General features: G+C 36.2%; 1 protein-coding gene across 2 annotated transcripts in view; it reads right to left on the bottom strand.

Moving 5' to 3' along the window:
• Nucleotides 1-6,687: 6,687 nt before the first annotated feature.
• LOC149080947 (uncharacterized) overlaps nt 6,688-19,729 on the bottom strand; it is a 40,021-nt gene continuing 26,979 nt past the window's right edge. For both annotated transcript variants that reach the window (XM_089237639.1, XM_089237640.1), the window contains exons 11-15: nt 16,893-16,977; nt 12,728-12,917; nt 12,333-12,473; nt 9,947-10,059; nt 6,688-6,886 (exon numbers count right to left, since the gene is read on the bottom strand). In XM_089237639.1, coding sequence (XP_089093765.1) covers nt 6,817-6,886; nt 9,947-10,059; nt 12,333-12,473; nt 12,728-12,917; nt 16,893-16,977 — 599 coding nt within the window. In that variant the 3' untranslated portion in view covers nt 6,688-6,816. The remainder of the gene's footprint in view (nt 6,887-9,946; nt 10,060-12,332; nt 12,474-12,727; nt 12,918-16,892; nt 16,978-19,729) is intronic.

The raw sequence follows: 19,729 nt of genomic DNA, 5'->3' as shown, positions 1-19,729 counted from the left end.
CAAGGAGGGGGAGGGGTCAAAAATGGCTAAAAACCTGCTTACGTAATACTTGAACGGCCCCTAAAGAGAGAGAAATAAAAATTCAAGTGAGGTCGGTTGAAAATGCGTTGAATGAAACAGGACATTTTTGCAAAAAAGTTGAGATGGGTAAAATTGCATGAAAATATATACAGAAATGTGCCGGGAAATACGGGACATAACATCACCCTAACCTACTTATGGTGTCAAAATTAAGCCATGTCACTGCCCATGTCACATTTTGAAGTGGGAAATAGCGGATGCCTGAATTCTCATGTTATGTTTGTGTTGACGAAGTGCGGAAGAGAATTAACACAGAGCTTTTCTTATACAGCTTTATTCGTTCAAAAAATCCAGGGTTAGAAACTGACAAGATCCGCAACAGAAATAAAAAATATGCCAGACAATAGTTTTATCACAGAAAAATGATAAACAAAAACTGACCAGCAATTTTTGCGTTACAAACGACCGAAAAGAAAAAATAAAATAAATTCATCTCTATTTCTTATACATCCACATGAAAAAAGTTTATAAATTAAAATTTTCTCTTTACAAAATAATAAATATGAGTGTAACAAATATTCAAAGCTTTCTCGGGCATCAAATGCAAACGTAGCTGTTTGTGTTTTTTCCCTAATCATTAAAGTATCAAACTTGGAATGTATGAAGGTGGATCAAATTGAAAACGGAACAGTTGTTATAATTTTTTTTATTTTTGTACGAGAGGTGAAACTTTGCCTTCCTTGCCCCCTCCCGCTCTATGCAATCTCTACTACAGAATGGGCTTGCCTAGGGTCAGGGGTTCTTAACCTATGGGTCACAACCCAAACTTGGGTTGCAGGATTTCCAAAAGGGTCGTAAATATCCACTAACAGCCAGAGGCTCTTGAGCTATGGGTCCCAAATGAAACTAGATTTGCAGAGGGTTCCGAGAAGGTTTGTACGAATCCACTTACAGCCAAGAGTTTTCGGGCTAGGGCTCATGACCCAAACTTGATTCCCCTAGGAGCTTCTTAGATGATTTGTACATATCCACTTACATAGTCCTGTTACAAATCTACTTATTGCATCACTGATTTCACAAATTTTGAAAAACAAACATTCCCATGGGTAGTGGAGTAGATCTTGGTGTTGATTTTGGGATCACACCAATTTTTCACAGATGAAAAAGGTTAAGAACCCCTGCCCCTTAGGTAGCGGGATCACATGATATGCGCTGGTTGTCGGCCGACCGCATCGTCCGGCATGCAATCATTTTTTTTTTTTTTCATCTTCTTCACCAGAATGTTTATGAGTAAAGAAGAGCAATGTGTGGTGTAATTCGTTTTTTAGTGGCTGAAGGAGTTTGAGTTCGCAAAATGGATCAGTGAATGAAAGCAGTGTGTGTGTGTGATGACAATGCGTGTGTGTGTATGTTCTCTGCACACTGCCTTCGCCAATGCATTTTGCAAACTATTCTCCTGTCACTACAAAACTAATAACACCCGTTGCTCTTCTTTACTCGGAAACTCGCTAATTCTGCTGATGCAGATGAAAATCAACAGATTGCCTGTTGGATGATACTGTTGGCCAACTGCTAGCACATATAACGGGATTCCACGCGACTACCTAAGGCAAATCCATTCCACAGAAGGAGTTGCCTTCCTTACCCCTCCTGCTCTATCTCTATACAGTTTCACCACACTCATGCAAAAATAAACCAAATTATAACAACTATTCTGTTTTCATTTGATCCATTATCTGACAGGTTCTCACAGGTGTGAAGCTGATGGGAGTTTTGGCCTGGGGGGCCCTGGAGACAAATGCTATGTTAAAAAGTTTTTGTCACTACAAAGTCACAAAAAAAAATCAATGTAAAGGGGTCTGCAAAAAGTCCCACTGTGAAGGGCTCATTCGAAAGGGGACATGACTACCCCAGTGGAGAAGATAGCAAATATTTAGTTTTGATAATCGGCGTTTGATTTCAGTCAACAGCCATGTTGCATGTGTCATCTCGATATAGACACATTTCCCCCCCCCCCCATAAATTCATATCTTTGTGGCAATGATAACCACTATATCAAATTCATTATAACAATCGAGACAGTTACATTAATATAGTCAGCCTGTTAATATAATGTCATCACTGCTGCTTATAACGTCAGCTTTAAAAAAAAAGGTTCCTGTAAGTAGCATAATTAGCCAAACTGGGACCTAATCATTATTAAGTCGCATGAAGTCCATTTTTATTTGCTCCTTAGGGGATGACATTATGTACAGAGTTCTGACTGTATATAAAATCAAAACAAAGACACAGAACATGTTTCGTACCATCATAATTCTGCAATATAGAAAATTTATTGTTTTATGTATGCCTATTTCATTGAAAATATCCAAAACATAAAACAAAAATAAAGAGATATAGAGTATGTGTAAAAGCATCCTGTATGGTGATAATCAGTCGAATTATTAGCATTAATGGGTTTTCTTACAATTTATATGGCACTGAACAATACATAAAACTGCCAAGCTCAAAACAAATCCCATTAGTTTTTCTTCTGTCGAGCGGAATACACATGGATTGGAATCTGTAAATACAGTATTTGGACTGTTGCATATGTTCTGATCGACTATAAGCCATAGGCTGGTAATTTAGTTCAATGGTTCTCAAGTGTGTGGCATGCATAGGTGTACGCAGAATTTTCTCAGGCGGGGTGTTTACATTTTTTCCTGCCAAATAACACTATAATCTAAGATTGAGGGGGGGGGGGTTTAGAACCCGAAACCCCCCCCCCTTCCCTTGCGTAAGCCAATGGTGGCATGACACACCTTGGTAGGGGTGAAGGTAACCAGGTCAACGGTTAGTCATGACCAAGGATTAATGAATGCTAAGGGTAAAAGAGATCTGTGGATATGACTGTTGGGGGGGGGGGGGACTTGCTGGTTAATGAGGCTAGGATAAGACAGCTTAAGATAAGGTGCCCATCTACCACCATTAAAGTTTCTGTCAGGTCCCAGGTTTGAATCAGGGAAGAATATAGATAAGATATTTTCCCTAACGCGCGAGCTTGAGGCAACCACCAATGATATTGCCTTCATTTCCAATTCAACTCGTTGATGGCAGTAAATTACAGTATAGTGATATGGCTGGAGTTGGTGAAGTAGCTTAAGATATGACCACTAGGCCAAGTGCCACAGATTACTGAAGGCTAGGGCTACAGAGCCGCAGATAAGTATAACCACTGGTCATGGTCATATGAGTAATATGGTGAATGAAAGTCAATCTATATGACCATTAACACATGGGATCCCATGGGCATATGAGCAATATGGCAAAGGGTAGGTAAATAAAAGCTGTAGGTATGTGACCATTAGGGCAGAGGATGCCTAGGTATATGCTCAAAAAGGGCAAGGAACGTATGTGTGTGTAAATACAGAATAAAGTAAGAGACCAAATCCACTTGCCGCCTGGCAGTCGAGTGGTTAGGGAGCTAGCTTCTCACTGTGCAGGTCTGGGTTCGAATCCCGGTTCGGGCATGGATGTTTACTAACACTAACAAATTCCCTGGACGGATCATGCTGATCCTTGGGAATACGTGTGGGTCACGTTATTATTTAAAATTGAAAAAAAAAAAATAAAAAATACATGACACAGGGCGAGGGATGCCATGGACTATTAGGAAAAGTAACCCATTGGTTAATGCCAGTCATGAATACATCAGATTCAGGCAAGATGATCCAACAGATTGATGATGATACAGTAAGAGGCAGCAGCAAATTGATGACCATTAAGACGAGATGCTGAGGAATATGGTCATAAGAGACAAGAAACCTACAAGTAAATACAGAATCGGGTGACAAGCCAAAAAATATAGGATCATTAGTTCAAGGGAACCACACATTAAGTGAGGAGGGTATATCAGATTATAATTTTTCGTGTGTGAACCAATAAAGCAAGGGAGGCGTGGTTTGGTGTACATATATAGCAACCTATTAGTGTGCATGCTTGAATTTTTTCCTGCCTGCAGAAGTGCAAGTGAGCATCATCAGATTTTTGTTTTTGACAAAATGGTAGGAAAAACTTGAACACTACTGCATTGAATTTTGTGTGAAGCTTGGCGATTCCAGAATGGAAACACTCTGCAAGATTCAACAGACCGAGATAAAGACATGAGCACCACTGATAAAGGAGTGGTACAAATGAGATCGTTATTGATCGAGTGATGACTCTGGTAATGCAGGATCATCAAATCACAATCAGACAAGGTGATTATTAACATTGAATTTGTTTGTTCCATTTTGACTGACGATTTGGTCTTCAGGAGATGCAATGTCAGAGTTATGCTAACCATCTCTTTTGACTCCAGTGGCATGGTTCATCACGAATACCCATTGCACGGCCCAACCATCACCAAGGAGTACTACCAAGAGGTTCTGTGTCACAATTATCAGCTCCATCACAATTCATACAGTAACGTGGTGTAAGTTTTTCCCGCTGTTTTGTCAAAAAAAAAAATGTGGCAATGCTCACTTGCACTTCCTTACTCATCAGTGGTCTGCCAGTGATTGGCAGCTTCTGCAGGCAGGAAAAAAATCCAAGCATGTGCATAAGGATTGCCCACATACGTTGCACCAAACCACGGCCCCTAGCTTCATTGGTTCATGCCCGAAAAATTATGTTCGGATACTTTTTGAACAAACCTCATAAATGGGGCTTCTACAATGAGTGAGCCATGGGTGGGGGGGGGGGGGAAGAAACAATAGTGAGGAAAGCATGGGTAAGATAGCCATGAGATGAATGGTTTCTGGGCAAGGACGGCATAAGTTTGGGAAACATTGCTTAAAACCAACTCGAGAACTTTAACATGAACATCATAACATTACACTAATAAGGGTCAAATCAAGGGGAAAACGATGCTTCTGAGACTTGTTGAACGCTATCTCATTTCAATGCTTGTATGATTTTATGGTGTAATTTACAAAAAATTTAACGAAAAGGGAATTCTAAGTTCATTTAAATAAATAAATCTAAAATGTAAAACATGTATAAAAAATTATAATACAAATCAAATATATATATATAACATTTCAGAACAATATACTTGTCACGCAATCATCAACAAATTATATTTTTAGCATATTCGGGTTAAAAACACAATCTTCAGCACCATTCAGCAGCAAAAACAACAGATAGAATATTTTTTTGCACCGTTTCGAATACAATTTTGTTTGGTATTGAAATTTTGTTAATTTTTTTCCAAAAGAAAAGAAACTTTTCGCACTTGTCATTGCACATAATTGAGCATTACACTGCTCAACAAAACAGAAACATCTGCAAAGGAAGTTTTAACAGTTTTGGGGCTGCTGATTCCAAAACTGGAGTTAGTTTTGCCAAATTGGCTCTAATTTTTGAGATAATACATATTCTTAGCATTTCAGTGTAGTCTGCAGCCACTAATTTTTTTTGCTGCAAACTTTTAATTTTTCATTTATTTTCCAATTTTATTCACTATATATTATTACATTTATATCTCAGACATATCTGTGGTCTGTATGTATTGACCTTGAGAATATGCATTACTGTTGAAATTTAAATATTTTACTTCACCTCAAAAACTGGAAGCCAATATGACAATTCCAATGCTGGATTGGAATCAACGCCCCACAAAATCATCTTAAAGTCACAGGAATATCTTTCACAATAAAATCAACACTGAGCAATGTTACCATAACCTTGAAAATTATTGCATCAAACTATAGATAGAATCATTCAGAAACTATACTGTGCATTTCCTTCACATATATGTTAATAACATTGTCACAAGAGAAATGGTATTCTCCAAACATAATAGTAAATACATTGATTCTGTGAGAAATATCTATAATTTCTTGCAGAGCATGAGATAAGTGGGGAATCGGGTCAACGGAATAAAACTATTGATAACCAACAAACACTTCACTAAATTATACATAAACACACGCACATACACGTTATATTACTCTCCATTAAAACAAAAAAAAGTAATATGTATTTAATAAATTAACATTTTTTCATTCACATATACAAATAAATGTATAATATATTGATGGGTTATTTCCCGAAATATATGGCGATAAGCTGCCGTTTTCATTTAGAGTATCCCAAAATCATACTACAGCACACTACGTAGGCATATTTTTCTTCCAATTTTAAGAATCAACCGGCTGAAATAATTGACCGATGAATATAGCGTTAAAAAATTAGAAAAAATATTTCACATTATCAAGGTTCATTTCAAATTTACGAACAAACTCGTAGGCGAGCACAAAAGATGGATTTTTTTGCCAAACAGATGGCATTTTGATAAAGAGTGAAATAATAAGTTTAGAAAAAGAGCGTGCAGAGTTCGTTTCACGGTTCATTGTTCCTCCCCTTCCCCAAAAAACTCGCTAGAAAACAAAAATAGACTCGCTGCACGTTATGATTTAAGATTTCCTGCATGCGCGACTGCATAGTATGAAAGATGGAATGCTTCTTCATCAAGAGTCACCTTGATCATTTTTCGAGGAAAAAAAAAGGAAAAATGGATCAAGTTCTTATTGCACTCCAATGTGTCACTCTAAACTACAGAACATGGTTGTATGGTTATTATACACTGAATCATGATGTTCCTGAGTGTTAGACGAAACAACACTTTTTCCCATCATCATCATCACCGAAAAAAATTTGATGATGCTCATCATCACCATCACCGACCAAAGTCAATCACACCTCCACCAAAAACATTGATTCTCCCCTCAAATAGTTGCTAGATCCTTTCTCGATAGGCCAATGAAGACTTCAGTTCACGAGGCTTAAGCAGTTCTTCAGCATGTGGTAAATCTCTGAGAATGGAGGCCTCTCCTCTGCTCTGTAGGAGAGAAGACGAAAAAAAGAGACAATCAGCACGTGTGTTTAAAAGATAAGGAAGACATATTTTTTTTTTTACATTTTTTTTATTAGTTAATTTGTAATAACAGTAAATTTAGGTTCTTAAATCCTATAAAATGGGGTGGCTGACATAATCAAATGCGGCATCACAGGCAGCACCCTGACAAAATACTCTTGTGTATAAGCCGCACCAGCAAAACGACTCAGAAAACTTGCAGATCTGTCTTCGCCTTAAGTAATATGATGAAATACAGGCAATTTATAATTAAAATTTCACCCTGGACTATATTTCTTCATACAGTGATACATCATCTTTGTTTTTTGAGTTGTGTTCTCAGCTAGATGCAATGCATCAACAATGACTTTTCCTTCTAAAAATAATTCCATCCAATCACCTACATGGTTTAAATTTTTAAGACAAAACATTGTTTTCCCCCAAAATTTTTCTGCAACTGTTATTTTTGCAAACCCTTGGGGTTGCACAGGTCGAACAGATGCACAAGGAATTGATTCACGAATCTGTAGACTTTTGAGAAGAGTTTTATTATTGGGATGGAAAGCATGCAAAAAGCTATTTACTTGGATAGTATTGACTATCCGGAATGGGTAAACCTGTGTCTGCAAAATAACTATTCATGGGAAAACCAAAAATTAAACTGGGAATGAACTATAATGGGACTGAGATAACATGGACTAGCTTCGCATGTTACCTGTAAATGTGAAAGGAAGAGCACATGTGCCATTACCTGGTGTTCTTGTATATCAATAGCAAGGCCGGAGCGGGGGAATTGGGGGGTCTAGTCCATCCACGAAATGTGAGAAAATGACCAAAAAAGGGAGAAAAATGGCCAAATCAATTGTTCTATCACTTTGGTCTCCCCAGAATGAAATTTCTGCCTACAGGCCTGGTCCACGGAATTACATGGGGCCAGATTTGCTCAATGCATGTATTCTTATTATGTGGGTTACCTTCTTTAATACAAATACAAGGCCACAACAAGTAAAATGCCCAATGAGGTGGCTGAGAAAAAGATGCTCATAAGAAATATGGATGCCATATTTCAAAAATACAGCAACCCAATTAAAAATGCAATCATAAAAACATGAAATATAATACAATGCCCACACATAAAAAATATTTATGGTTGTATCGATTAGCTCCTAGATTTACCCCAATATCTTTTTAAATGTTTCAATTGTGTTAGAATTTACACCCCCGGGGAGTAAGCTATTCCATTTATTAACAACTGCATTAGAGAAAAATTCCTTGCGACACCATAACCTAGAATTGTCCTTTACCAATCAATACTGGTGTCCCTTTGTCAAACCAATCTATTTACTGAGTATTAATAATTTATGATCCATCCCATTGAAAATTTTGAACACTTCGATCATATCCAACACCTGCATTCATCTGAAGTAAATATCTTCAAATCTTCCATCTTCAACATTATGAACTTCGCACACTATGATTCCAACCATCAAACTGACACATTGGAATCATTAGGGTATGCATAGTCTATTTGGTCCAAGTTTCGAGGTGTCATTGTGAGTTGTCACCCACTTCAGAAAAAGTTTCGTTGCAGTGAGCAGAACACCAAATATTCATTCAGCTAAAAATACAACAGGAAACTTGCCCAAAGAGGTGATTAAAAGAAATGGGGAAAAATGCCCATTAAAAAGTTTAAGAGCGATTTGTGTGTTCGAAAAGGTAGTATGGTGAAAACATATAAAATTACTATCAGCACTAGAAATAATTAATGTGTATAGTCTGATAATCAAGAAGTCAGCTGCTGAAATCAATAGCTGAAATAATGATTAATACTGTACAGTATTTTTTACCCAGTCTGGGGTTGCACAAAATCAACTCGCGGGTTCTGCATGCAACCTGCAGGCCAGGTGTTGGCCACCCCTGCTATATACAATAAAATCTATTCTATGATATAAAATCACAAACTTGAAAACTGCAAATGGCTTTATGACATTTATACACAAATAGAAATCGGTACTATTTTGGGAAGGATAGAAATTTATCACAACATTATGCAATGATTTTGGATCACTTTTTATTCAAGTCTCGAATATGTTGGCAGGAACCGTTCAACCTATCAGGACCAAGTTTTGCATATGTACCAAACACAGTCCAGATTCAATAGTATTGTTGCTGTAAAAAAATGCCCGAAAACAATATATTTTTATAGATTCAAAAATGATCATTTAAATATTTACAATGGATACCATGGTTCCTATACAATTTTGGACACATGGTAGATGAATAATCACAAACTTGAAAACTGCAATGTCTTTATGTCATTCTTATGTAACAAATTTGTAATGATTTGGTGGAAGGGATTGGTCACATTTTACAATGATTTTGGGTCACTTTTTTATTTTTAAACCCTTAAATGTGTCAGGAACTGCTCAACATAACAGGACACAACATACAGTTTTGTGTATGTGCCAGACAGGATCTGACTTCAAAAGTATCGTTACTCTAAGAAATGCCACAAAAATTCTTTTCTCATAGCAATGATTGTTTGAGTGTTTACTATGGGAACGATGATTCTCACACAATCTGGGACTGAAGTAGCTTAGAATGAATAATATCATTTCTTATTTTTTATGTAATAAAATATCTCAGGCTCCCCCTCCCCCCCCCCCCTGGTGAAAAATTGTTTTCGGTTCTTTGCCTTGAATAATTATCATAAAATGCTTTTTTAGTATCTAACCATACATAAGGTCACCGTATTCATCCTTCAGAAAATATGTGCATGATAGAAAGAGATCGAAGCATGTGAATACATTCATCATGCTGCATTAAACTGTTTATTGTGACACATCATCGTATTGAGTCGTATTCTTATTTGTGGTGCATTGAAACATAAATATTTATCTACAAGAAAGTGTCACTGGAACTGTAAATGACACACTCAAATAATGTCAGACTAATACAGCTCGTAGCTAACAGCAGATTTTCTTTTTCGAGAACACAAAGATTACATCAAGAGCCGGTAAAAACAAAAAAAAATCTGTTTCTTACTTGTACTTCCAGCATTTCCACATCACATTATATACAGCAGAAGGACAATGTTCAGGTCTTGCCAAGCGTTCATTGCGTTCGAACATTCTCAAAATGTCTTGTCCAGCCATGCCCTATCAAAAATTTACATCGAAGAACCATTTTTAATTCTAATTTACAGTGGAATAAATAAGATTGAATATACCACAGGATTATAACCAGAACATGATACAAAAGTTTTTATTTTTCCAAATTTATTTCTCCTTAATGGTTGGGGGATAGGGGAAAGGGAAAATATATAATAATTTTGAGAACAATGTGCTTAGAATTCATGGCACCAGAAGGAATGGAGATAGAGATAAAAATTCCTTAAGCATGTTGTCATCCAAACCAACCAAACACAAAAATTCATAAAGCTAGTCAATTCTGGCATTTTTTTTTTATAGTATAGCTTTTTAGCTTTCTTTTAAGCAGATCATAGCACAAAATTCTTTCATTTCTGCATTGAGTGATTTCCAGTCTCTGATCATTGTTCAGACGTGCTAACTTTTGGAAATCGGAAATTCTCCCGGCCACCATAACCCTGATCAAAAAATTCTTTAAATTTACTTTCGTGAAAAAAATTAAAAGATCAATTGATTAACCAGTCAAGTGGTTACGTCTGCATTTGCCGTCGCTGCCATACATAATGGTGGGGCCTACGACTGCATTTGCCGACGTACAGACTTTTTGGTTTTTTTCACATAGGTATGAAGAAATAATTTGTTATACATGTGCTGCTATCTGTACAAGGGAGCCATCCTTCTACTTTATTATCTCATCACTAGATGGAGTTGAACAATTATATTTCAAGGTCTGAGATTCTTATTACTGTTATCTTTGTCATGTTTTGCAAAATCTCTGCATCCCCATCGCTTTTTTTTTTTTAAATTTCCGATTCCCTTGCATGCATCTGTTTTATTACTCATATATCTTTTAGCAAAGGTTCAACTACTATGGTTCCACATAAATCCATCAAAAGCATTTCTTTTAGTCACAGTACATTATGACCCCACACTTTTGGGGTGTCATATTACGTCTCGACACATTCCAGCTATGAGAAAATGCTATACAAAAATATTTTAATATTTCAAATTTCCAAGAAAAGGAAAAAAAGGGGAAAAGCGTGAGCATCTTCAAAAAACAGTGGGCACTGCAGGTAAGGCTCAGAGAAAGTAACTGGACAGTTGACTGGTTAAAGAAAAGTGCCCCTTTCCCAAGGTTTGGGGGTATTTCATACTCCCCTAAGCAGAATATATTGTTATGAGAAACGCACATTCGCCCTCAATTTTTATGCTAGCTGGAATGTCCCCAGTTTTATTTTCAATACAACCCCATATTGCTCATGCTTTTTCCACGTGGTCGGCACACGACAGCGACTGTGCAGAGTTCAACACATATTTACACAGCCAGTGTTGTCTTAACACTTGGGCTGACCCAAGCACAACCCTGGTGTCTCAAATACATAAGGGGTCTTGTGATAATGAGATTTGATGCTATGATTTTTGAGGGGAAAAGCATAGGAGCAGTATAAAAGCATAAAGAAAGCATAAGCAGGTACTTTGTCCGAGGAGCTCATGATGCTGTAAGATGGCCCTGACTGCAGCTGTCGTAACCTATGGCAATAGCAATCGCTAATGTAAAGCGGAATCCAGACCGGCTGCATGGTGCTGTGCCAAACCAAACAAAAACCGATTTGGGAGCATTGCTGAGAATAGCATGGGTGATTCTGATAGTGTGACATAACTAATGAAACGGGGCAAGCATATACAATCTTTCATTTCAAGATATGAAAGATGGCAGAACCAGCAGAACATGAAACAAGCACAACTCTGACAACATAAATATGTTAGATAGGGTCACCAAATTTGGAAACTCCAAAATGAGGACACACACTTGTGACGCCTTAAGCACTTGTGGGAGTTAACTTAGTAACAACTCATTTATCTCTGTTCACCACAGATGGTGCCACTATACTGGAAAAAACATAAATAGTTTTCCAATCAAAACAGAACCAATAAGACTATTTTTTTGTCCTTTGACCCTGAGGTCGCCAAATTCGGAAACTTAAAAATTAAGAAAGGTGCATGCGTACTTTTGCCCGTGAGTGTTATTTACATATTTTCAAAACAGCTGTGCCTTCGTACTGACAAAAAAACAATTGTTTTTGAACAAAAACAAAGGGATATTTAACATGTATACATTTTTGGGGGGCACTATTTATTGGACGGAAGCTAAACCCTGGGTTTCCTCAAAAAGAGAAAATATGTGCGAAAAAACAACAACAAAAAAATAACAGATAGGCTCCATGATTGACCAGTTGATCACTGTTCAAAAGTATCAATGTAATGAAAATATTATAGTTCACCTGATAAGGCTTATCTCCATATGAAAACGTTTCCCACAGCGTGACGCCAAAGCTCCATACATCAGACTTGCTGCTGAATTTGAAATAATAAATACATTCGGGCGCATACCACTTCAAGGGCCATTTGCCAGCAACTTCCGCCTGTTGTACATAACACGTATGAGTTAGAACAATAAATAATGTGACAGACACACAAACATGCCATGATTAAAATGTTGATATGATACTTAACCCTAGAATATTAACTCTACTTCTCAGAAACTTGGTCGGTCATATAGGTAACATGCAGTTTTCATTTTAGTCAATATTCCAGGATTAAAATGCAGAAAAAAATGTCTCATTAAGTCAAAACATGCAAATATGAAATGTTTAATAAAAAAATGAGAGTAACATGCCTTATAGTATTCCTTGCCTAGGCCAAGAGCACGAGACATACCAAAGTCGCTGATCTTCACGAAATTTTCATTCACCAACAGTAAATTCCTAGCAGCCAGATCTCTGTGAACAAACATTTTACTTTCTAAATACTCCATCGCCGACGCCACTTGCAGCATCAGAGACATGATACTAGACACACTTGTTTCCCTGAAATACAAAGAAGAGACAGTTAAAATTTGAAATAATGAACAGCCTTCGGCCGTATTTACCGACAGAATTTAAACTGTAATCGCAGGTGAAAGGATTGGAGATCGAAACAGATTGGTTAAATTCAGGATTTTAACCAATCCGTGGAGATTTTTTAATGCTTTAACCTGCGATTGTAGTTTAAACTCTGCTGGTGAATACGGCCATTGTGTAATTAATAACATGAAAGTGTCCTTCTTTGAAAACTCTTGGGTTCCCAAGACTTTCAAGAGTTCTGTGACGTATGATCATGCAGAACCCCAAAAAAGCTGTTCATAAAAGATGTAATTTCAAAAAATTTGTTTTTGTACGATGATAGTTTCTATTAAAATCTTTGTTTTAAGAAAATCTTAGTGAAGAAGGTGTAAGTAGCAAGAAGTGTTATACATCAAGAGTGCTTTTAATATTAATTGCATAGCCTTACATATAAACATTAGTTACTCAGGTAAGTACGGCAAAACCTCACTACAATGATACTCAATATTACGATAAATCCTTCTACAACAATTTTTTTTTTCGTACTTTATTTAAAATTAAATTTAATACAACTCCTTTTGATTCAACAGTATCTACTACTACAGAAGTTTCTAGTGTAAAATTTCTTGCGGAACCCTTGATGATAATGAGTTTGTTCCATAGAACTCAAATAAATTTTGTAACATTCATCCAAGAAAAGTGTGTTCTTACTGCTGTCTCAACAGCATCATAGCTCCAGGGCAAAATCAAAATTGTCACCCACCTCTTAATATACATATTTATTGTCATGAATCATCATGCCAGATCTTATTGTGAAAACCCCATACAAATGAGGTACCCACACCGTTACACTGGGTGGGACTCCCGTGTAAAAATGGCCCTCGGCATCCATAAAGTACATGCAAATTCTGCAATTCAAGAATTCTCACTTTAATGGATAAACAAGTTACAAAAAGAAATTGCTTTTACAACTTTTAATTTATGAAACAGAAAATGATGTTCATGAACTTCTGGAGCGTCTGTTTTGAAAATTTTACGTGAAAAAAATTTAATTTTACTGTTTTTGAGTTGACTACTAATCCAAGTAGTCTGATTTTGAACGACACTACCTTGTTAAAATTTGAAATAATGAAAAGCTTTGTGTAATTAATAACAAGGAAGTTTTCTTTGAAAACTCTCAGGTGTTTAGGATTTTTAAGGATTCTGTGGTGTTTGGTCATGCAGAACCCCCCCCCCCACCCCCCCCCAAAAAAAAAAGCTGTTTTGGAACACCAGTTGGAAACCTATGCTACGATAATCCTGCTATAATGATGAGTTTTTTTAAAAGACTAAAACCATCACAATAATATTTTTCTATATTTTGTTTGAAAATGCCTTTGATGCATTTTAAACAGCTTGGTAGTTTTTAAGGGAGTCTAGTAACATTGATATTTCTTTTACACTTCATCCCTTTTCAAAAGTGCTGATGAAGATACTCATGTGAGGATACTTGCCACGTAAGACACGAAAGTGTAGTGAAATAAAACAAATTTTTTAGTTTAAACAAAGTTTTTAGCAATACCAAAGACCGAGATAGAAAATAGACAAAGAAAATATTCTGTGATTATTTTTTGTTTACTCTCTGTCAAATTTATTGAATAAAAAGTTTTAACAAAAAAAAAATAGTTAGTAACAGTCTCTAAAGCGGTGATTCGCCCTACATTGGGAATCGCTACAAATCTGATTTTCAAAGGGGACAATTTGAGAATGAGCTTTCCTATTGAGGCACGGGAAATTTTCACAGACACCCACAACTTTTATCAGTTCTAATTTATACTTTTCATACAATTTCTTGATAAATTTTTTTTTAATACTTATTTTTTAGTGTCATCTTTGGGAGGTTTTTTTGATTAGGGGTTCTTAACATTTTGTGCTTCATGGACAATTTTTGCAAATGAGATGAAGTCCATAGACACCTTATGCCAATAAAATGAAGAAAAATGAAAATGAAAGTCGTGGACAGGGGTGGCTCGGAAAAAAAATCTCTAACTGCATGGAATCAATTTTACAATTTTAGGCACCTACAGCACACATTTTTTGGCCAAAAAAACTTTTTTTTCGCTATTTCAACTCAGATTTGGCGCTCATCTTGGCCACATGGGTCACACTGCCCAAGAGTGGCCCCAGGCCATGGACCTCTTTACAAAAAATTATTCTGTATATACCTATGTAAAAACAAAAAGATTTTTTTTTTTTTCCATCCAACTCCTGTACCACCCCCCCCCCCCAAAGTCTCAAAAAGGACCCTGGTTAAAAACCACTGCTTTTGATTAAGTAAATGACTTTTTTTGCCTTTCTCAACGTGAATAGGAATTTACTTTTTAAATAACAACAATGTAAAATAACAGGGTAAAAAGACAAAGAGTGGGTGGGGCGAAGTCCAGGGCCATCATTTCAATTTTTTTTCAGGAGGGGGAGTGAAGAACATGTACTCAATGTATGCATATATATATACACACACACACACACACACACACACACACACACACACACACACACACACACACACACACACACACACACCATTTTTATTGTAATTTTTAAAGCCGGTGGGGGGGGGGGCTAAAGTCCCTGCATAGTGAAATTTGAGGATGCAGGGCAAAAAACAATGATTTTTGGGTGACAAAAAAAAAAAGCTTCATTATGGGTTCACAAAGTATTACTGGGAGAAGTGAGAGTATCCCCCTCCGGGCAAAAGTTCTAGTCATGGCCCTGATGGGGGGTGGGGCATCAGGATTCCAGAGATGCTTTGGTGGGGCATTGTCTAAAAAAGGTTGGGAATCACTGCTCTTGGAAGTCAATTTGATTGTACACTAAAATTATTTTCTCGGCGACACTGACTAAACTCACATGGTAGCTAGGTTTCAATGTGAGTATCAATAATTTCTGATGAGCAGTGTTTGTCTTACAAAATTTTTGACGCATGATGATTGTGCCTCTCAATATAATGATAATTCCTCTACACAACAATATTTTTCTTGGTCTCCAGAAAATCATTGTTTCTAGATTTCACCACATGTAAAATTTAGGATTTTGGGAGTTTAACACTGCTTTCCATGGTCTATAGTAGGGCTGCATGTGTAATTAAAATGGCCCACTACCAATTATCTGTAAATACAGTGAGTCTACTGTATACCTGTGAAGTTAAACCCATTTACGATGTGTTGTCTCAAGAAAAGGTGGTAAAAAATCTATTTTATCAATGCTATACTCAGTTTGAAATATGTGGCTGATGTATGGAAATAAACAATGATACTATCTGCTGTTCATTCAAAGTAAGTGCACAGGGAATCAAATCTCAATTTCCTTATAGTCCAAGCAAGTGCTCTACTATTAGATACAGAGGAATGACATTTTCTTCCTTTAGAGCATATATGTATACTAAATGAGACTGTGCATGAGCAGTCGCCTCCTAACTCAGCTAATAGCTCTTAAGAATAGCCTCCAGGTGATGACATGCAGAGCAAAACTATGTCACTGTCTGCTGTTCATTCAAAGAATGATGTCTTCATCTCCAAGTGGAGATGAAGATTAGTTTCAGAGATAAATTATACACGACTCTGTAAGGAATCAAACCTCAGTTTCCCTTGCAGTCCATGCATACAAGGACTACATGTATACTTGCAGTATTCAGCGTACATATATGTTCCAAGAAAAGAAAATGGTAGCCCTCAATAGCTTAACAGCCTGTGTATGGAGAGGGAGGGAGAGAAACAGTTTAATTCCTCATAGAGACATGTGACTTTTCTTTCTGAAACTCATCTTTATCTCCATTTTGTATTTAGTCTATTGTACTTTGGATAAATAGGTATATCAAAGTACAATATAAATGGAATTAATTTCTGGAGTTGATGTGATCAGAGAAAAGTGTATATATAAACATTTAATAACCCATAATGAAGTCAAAACACAAAATCATACCTGTGCTCTCTGAGGTACTTATTCAAGGGTCCAAGTGGAGCAAGCTCCATCACTAGCATGAATGAATAATCTCCCTCACAAACACCTGAAAGAAAAAGGAGTCAGTTTTTAATGACATATTTTTTAAATACTGTGATACCCGAAACTACAAACATATATTTCGGATAATAATTCAAGTAACGTGACAGAATCCATCCAACTTAAGGGAAAAAAACCCATGTGAAAGCTCAGATGCTTTGAACACAATCTGAGAGCTTCGATATCATACACTGTTCTTCTCAAATAAGCAAATCTACCTTTAAAGCATATAGAATATACTGTACTTTACTGTGCTAATAGATTTTACACAAGTATTAATATTTTGTGGAACAAATTAGAGATCTATATACACTTGAGTATAAGCCGAGTTTTTTTGTCAGAAAATTCATTCATATAGGTAAGTTTTTAAGGAGAAAAAATTCAACCAGCGTTTAACCAACACAATTTTCTTACAGCAGCAGTATGCTAATTTCTACCCGCAATTTGGGTTACATTCTGCCCACGAAAATAGAGCCCTCTTTTCAGCATCGGGGGGGGGGGGGAGGCAGGGACTAGCAATGCACTGAGACTCCCTACAAGTTGGACACATTTGATGGTAATTGCTATCCACAGTCATCTAAGCCACCCCCATGCATTTAGACAGCTTTGAGTGAAAGGCATTTGAAAGAAAGTGTATCAGTCATCACAATACAATAGGTACATCAGTTTCTGTCCCTGCGAAATGACAGTGATCTCACATATCTAGCCAGCAGACTGAAATATTGTACACATACATGCCTTCTTACTCCCCCCACCCCCCATGGTACCCTTGGTGAGATAGAAAAAAAGTATTATTGCTGTCTCATAAGGTGTTTGTCAGAAAAACTGAGAGGGGGAAAAATATTTTGAATGTTTAGATTTTTTTTTTTAATCAAATTTATTGTTATCATAAAAGTACAAAAAAAAAAAAAGAGAAAAATTTACCAAGAAGTCAATCAATCAAAAAAATGACGTATTCTGGTAAATGCTTGCAAAAATATTAGTATGAAAAACAAAATATTCAACTAAAAAATTCAAATTATTCAAACTAAAATAAAAATTCATGGCAACAGAGGAGTGCAATTTAAAAACAGTTCTACACATTCTGCATCTAAAAATACATATTTTCTGGATGTTGGAATCAAAGCAAAAACAACTAGATGCAGCATGTAATTAAACTGTTACGTTATTTAAGAATTACACGAGCAGCAGAAAAACATTAAAACAAATTCTCTATACAATCAAGTGAGAACATGTATTGCTTGACACATTTTTTAAAGGAGGATAAATTAGTATTGTGAGTGATTTCTAGTGGTAGTGTATTATAGAATTTTGGGATGAGATGACTAAATGTTTCCTCAACAGTGTTTTCTGAGGTAACGGAAGTGAATACTAATATTTAGTCTATTTGAAGATTGGTATGTATTTAAAGGTAAGGAGAATTGACTTTTGAATAGGAGCAGAATAGATTTATATAGAAATATAATTGGCGTAATGTAAGTATTCCAAGATGTAGATGAAGTTGAATTGGTGGTGTAGTAAAATTATTTGTGATGATTCTAATTATTCTCTTATGGAGGCTGATTATCTTTCATTATAATTTTTATATCTTACAAATATTCATTTTTTCTCTAAAATGCATTTAATTTTTGGAGGTCATCATAGACACTGGTTTTCAATTTTCTGCAGTTTTGGTAGAACTAAAATTGAGAGTTCAACTTATATACAAACAAGTTTATACATGTGTATGCATAGTACATTATTTTGTACAGGGAAATTTTCTTCTAGATAAAAGATTTTCACTACCGCAATTTCACACAACCATGGTCCTAAGCCACAACTCTGGTCCAAACACCCTTGCTCAACAAAATATTGATAATCGAAATGCTAACAACATCTGGTGGCCTATTTAAATACTAAAACAAAAAAAAAGATAGACAGTGTAACATGTAGATATGATTAGAATGCTCTCTGTCCGATATTTTCCCGCAAATTAGCTGTTAGATGGGGAGTTATGTTTTTCACGTTATCTTGTCAGCTGCAAACTTTCAGGGCTACAAGTTAAAACAAGCTGTTCTGCACTATTTATGTTCTGTGTTACAGGTAATTTAGTATTTACAAATGTTAAATAAACATTCTTGCAGTTTCATGTGTGTAAAAATATTTATAGGAAAAATAACAGAAAATTGTACTTTGCTCTCAACCATGGTCCAACCATTTTTATGGACCACTAGCTGTTACCAGCAGCTTCGCTCACATGAATTTGGTAATCTGAAAATGACTCGTAGGTAATTCCCCCATGTAGCATTTGAACCCCTCTTGACCCCCTTGGGGAATGAATTTTCAGAAATTCCATCTTGGTGGGTATCTATATTATAAAATATAATATTGACTAAATTTCATATTTATGACTTCAATGATTTCGGCTCAGTGCTGATTACTCCATATAACCTATGAACCCCCCTTAGAGGATTGAATTTTGAAAAATCTTCTCAGTGAATCTCTACACTAAAATACAAAAATGCTGACCAAATTTCATATTTACAGCTTCAGCAGTTTCGGCTCGGCGAAACATACAACATCTTCCTCCATACGACCCCCCCCCCCCCATTGAACCCCTTAGCAGTCAAATTTCGAAAAAACCCTTTATAGTTTGTCTTTATGTCATGAAATGAAACTTCTGACCAAATTTCAGTGGTTTTGGCTCAGCATGTTTTTTCTATGTTACCTTTGAACCAGGGTTTAGGCTACGGTCGCATTTTTTGCAAAATGCAAAAGAA

This window comes from Pholcus phalangioides, unplaced genomic scaffold (assembly GCF_987345545.1).
Source record: "Pholcus phalangioides strain wild (caught in Gottingen) unplaced genomic scaffold, Ppha-v1.0 ptg000010l_1, whole genome shotgun sequence".
NCBI classification, from domain to species: Eukaryota; Metazoa; Arthropoda; class Arachnida; order Araneae; family Pholcidae; genus Pholcus; species Pholcus phalangioides.
Note: the sequence above shows the minus strand (reverse complement) of the source record. Positions and strands in the feature narration are given on the sequence as shown.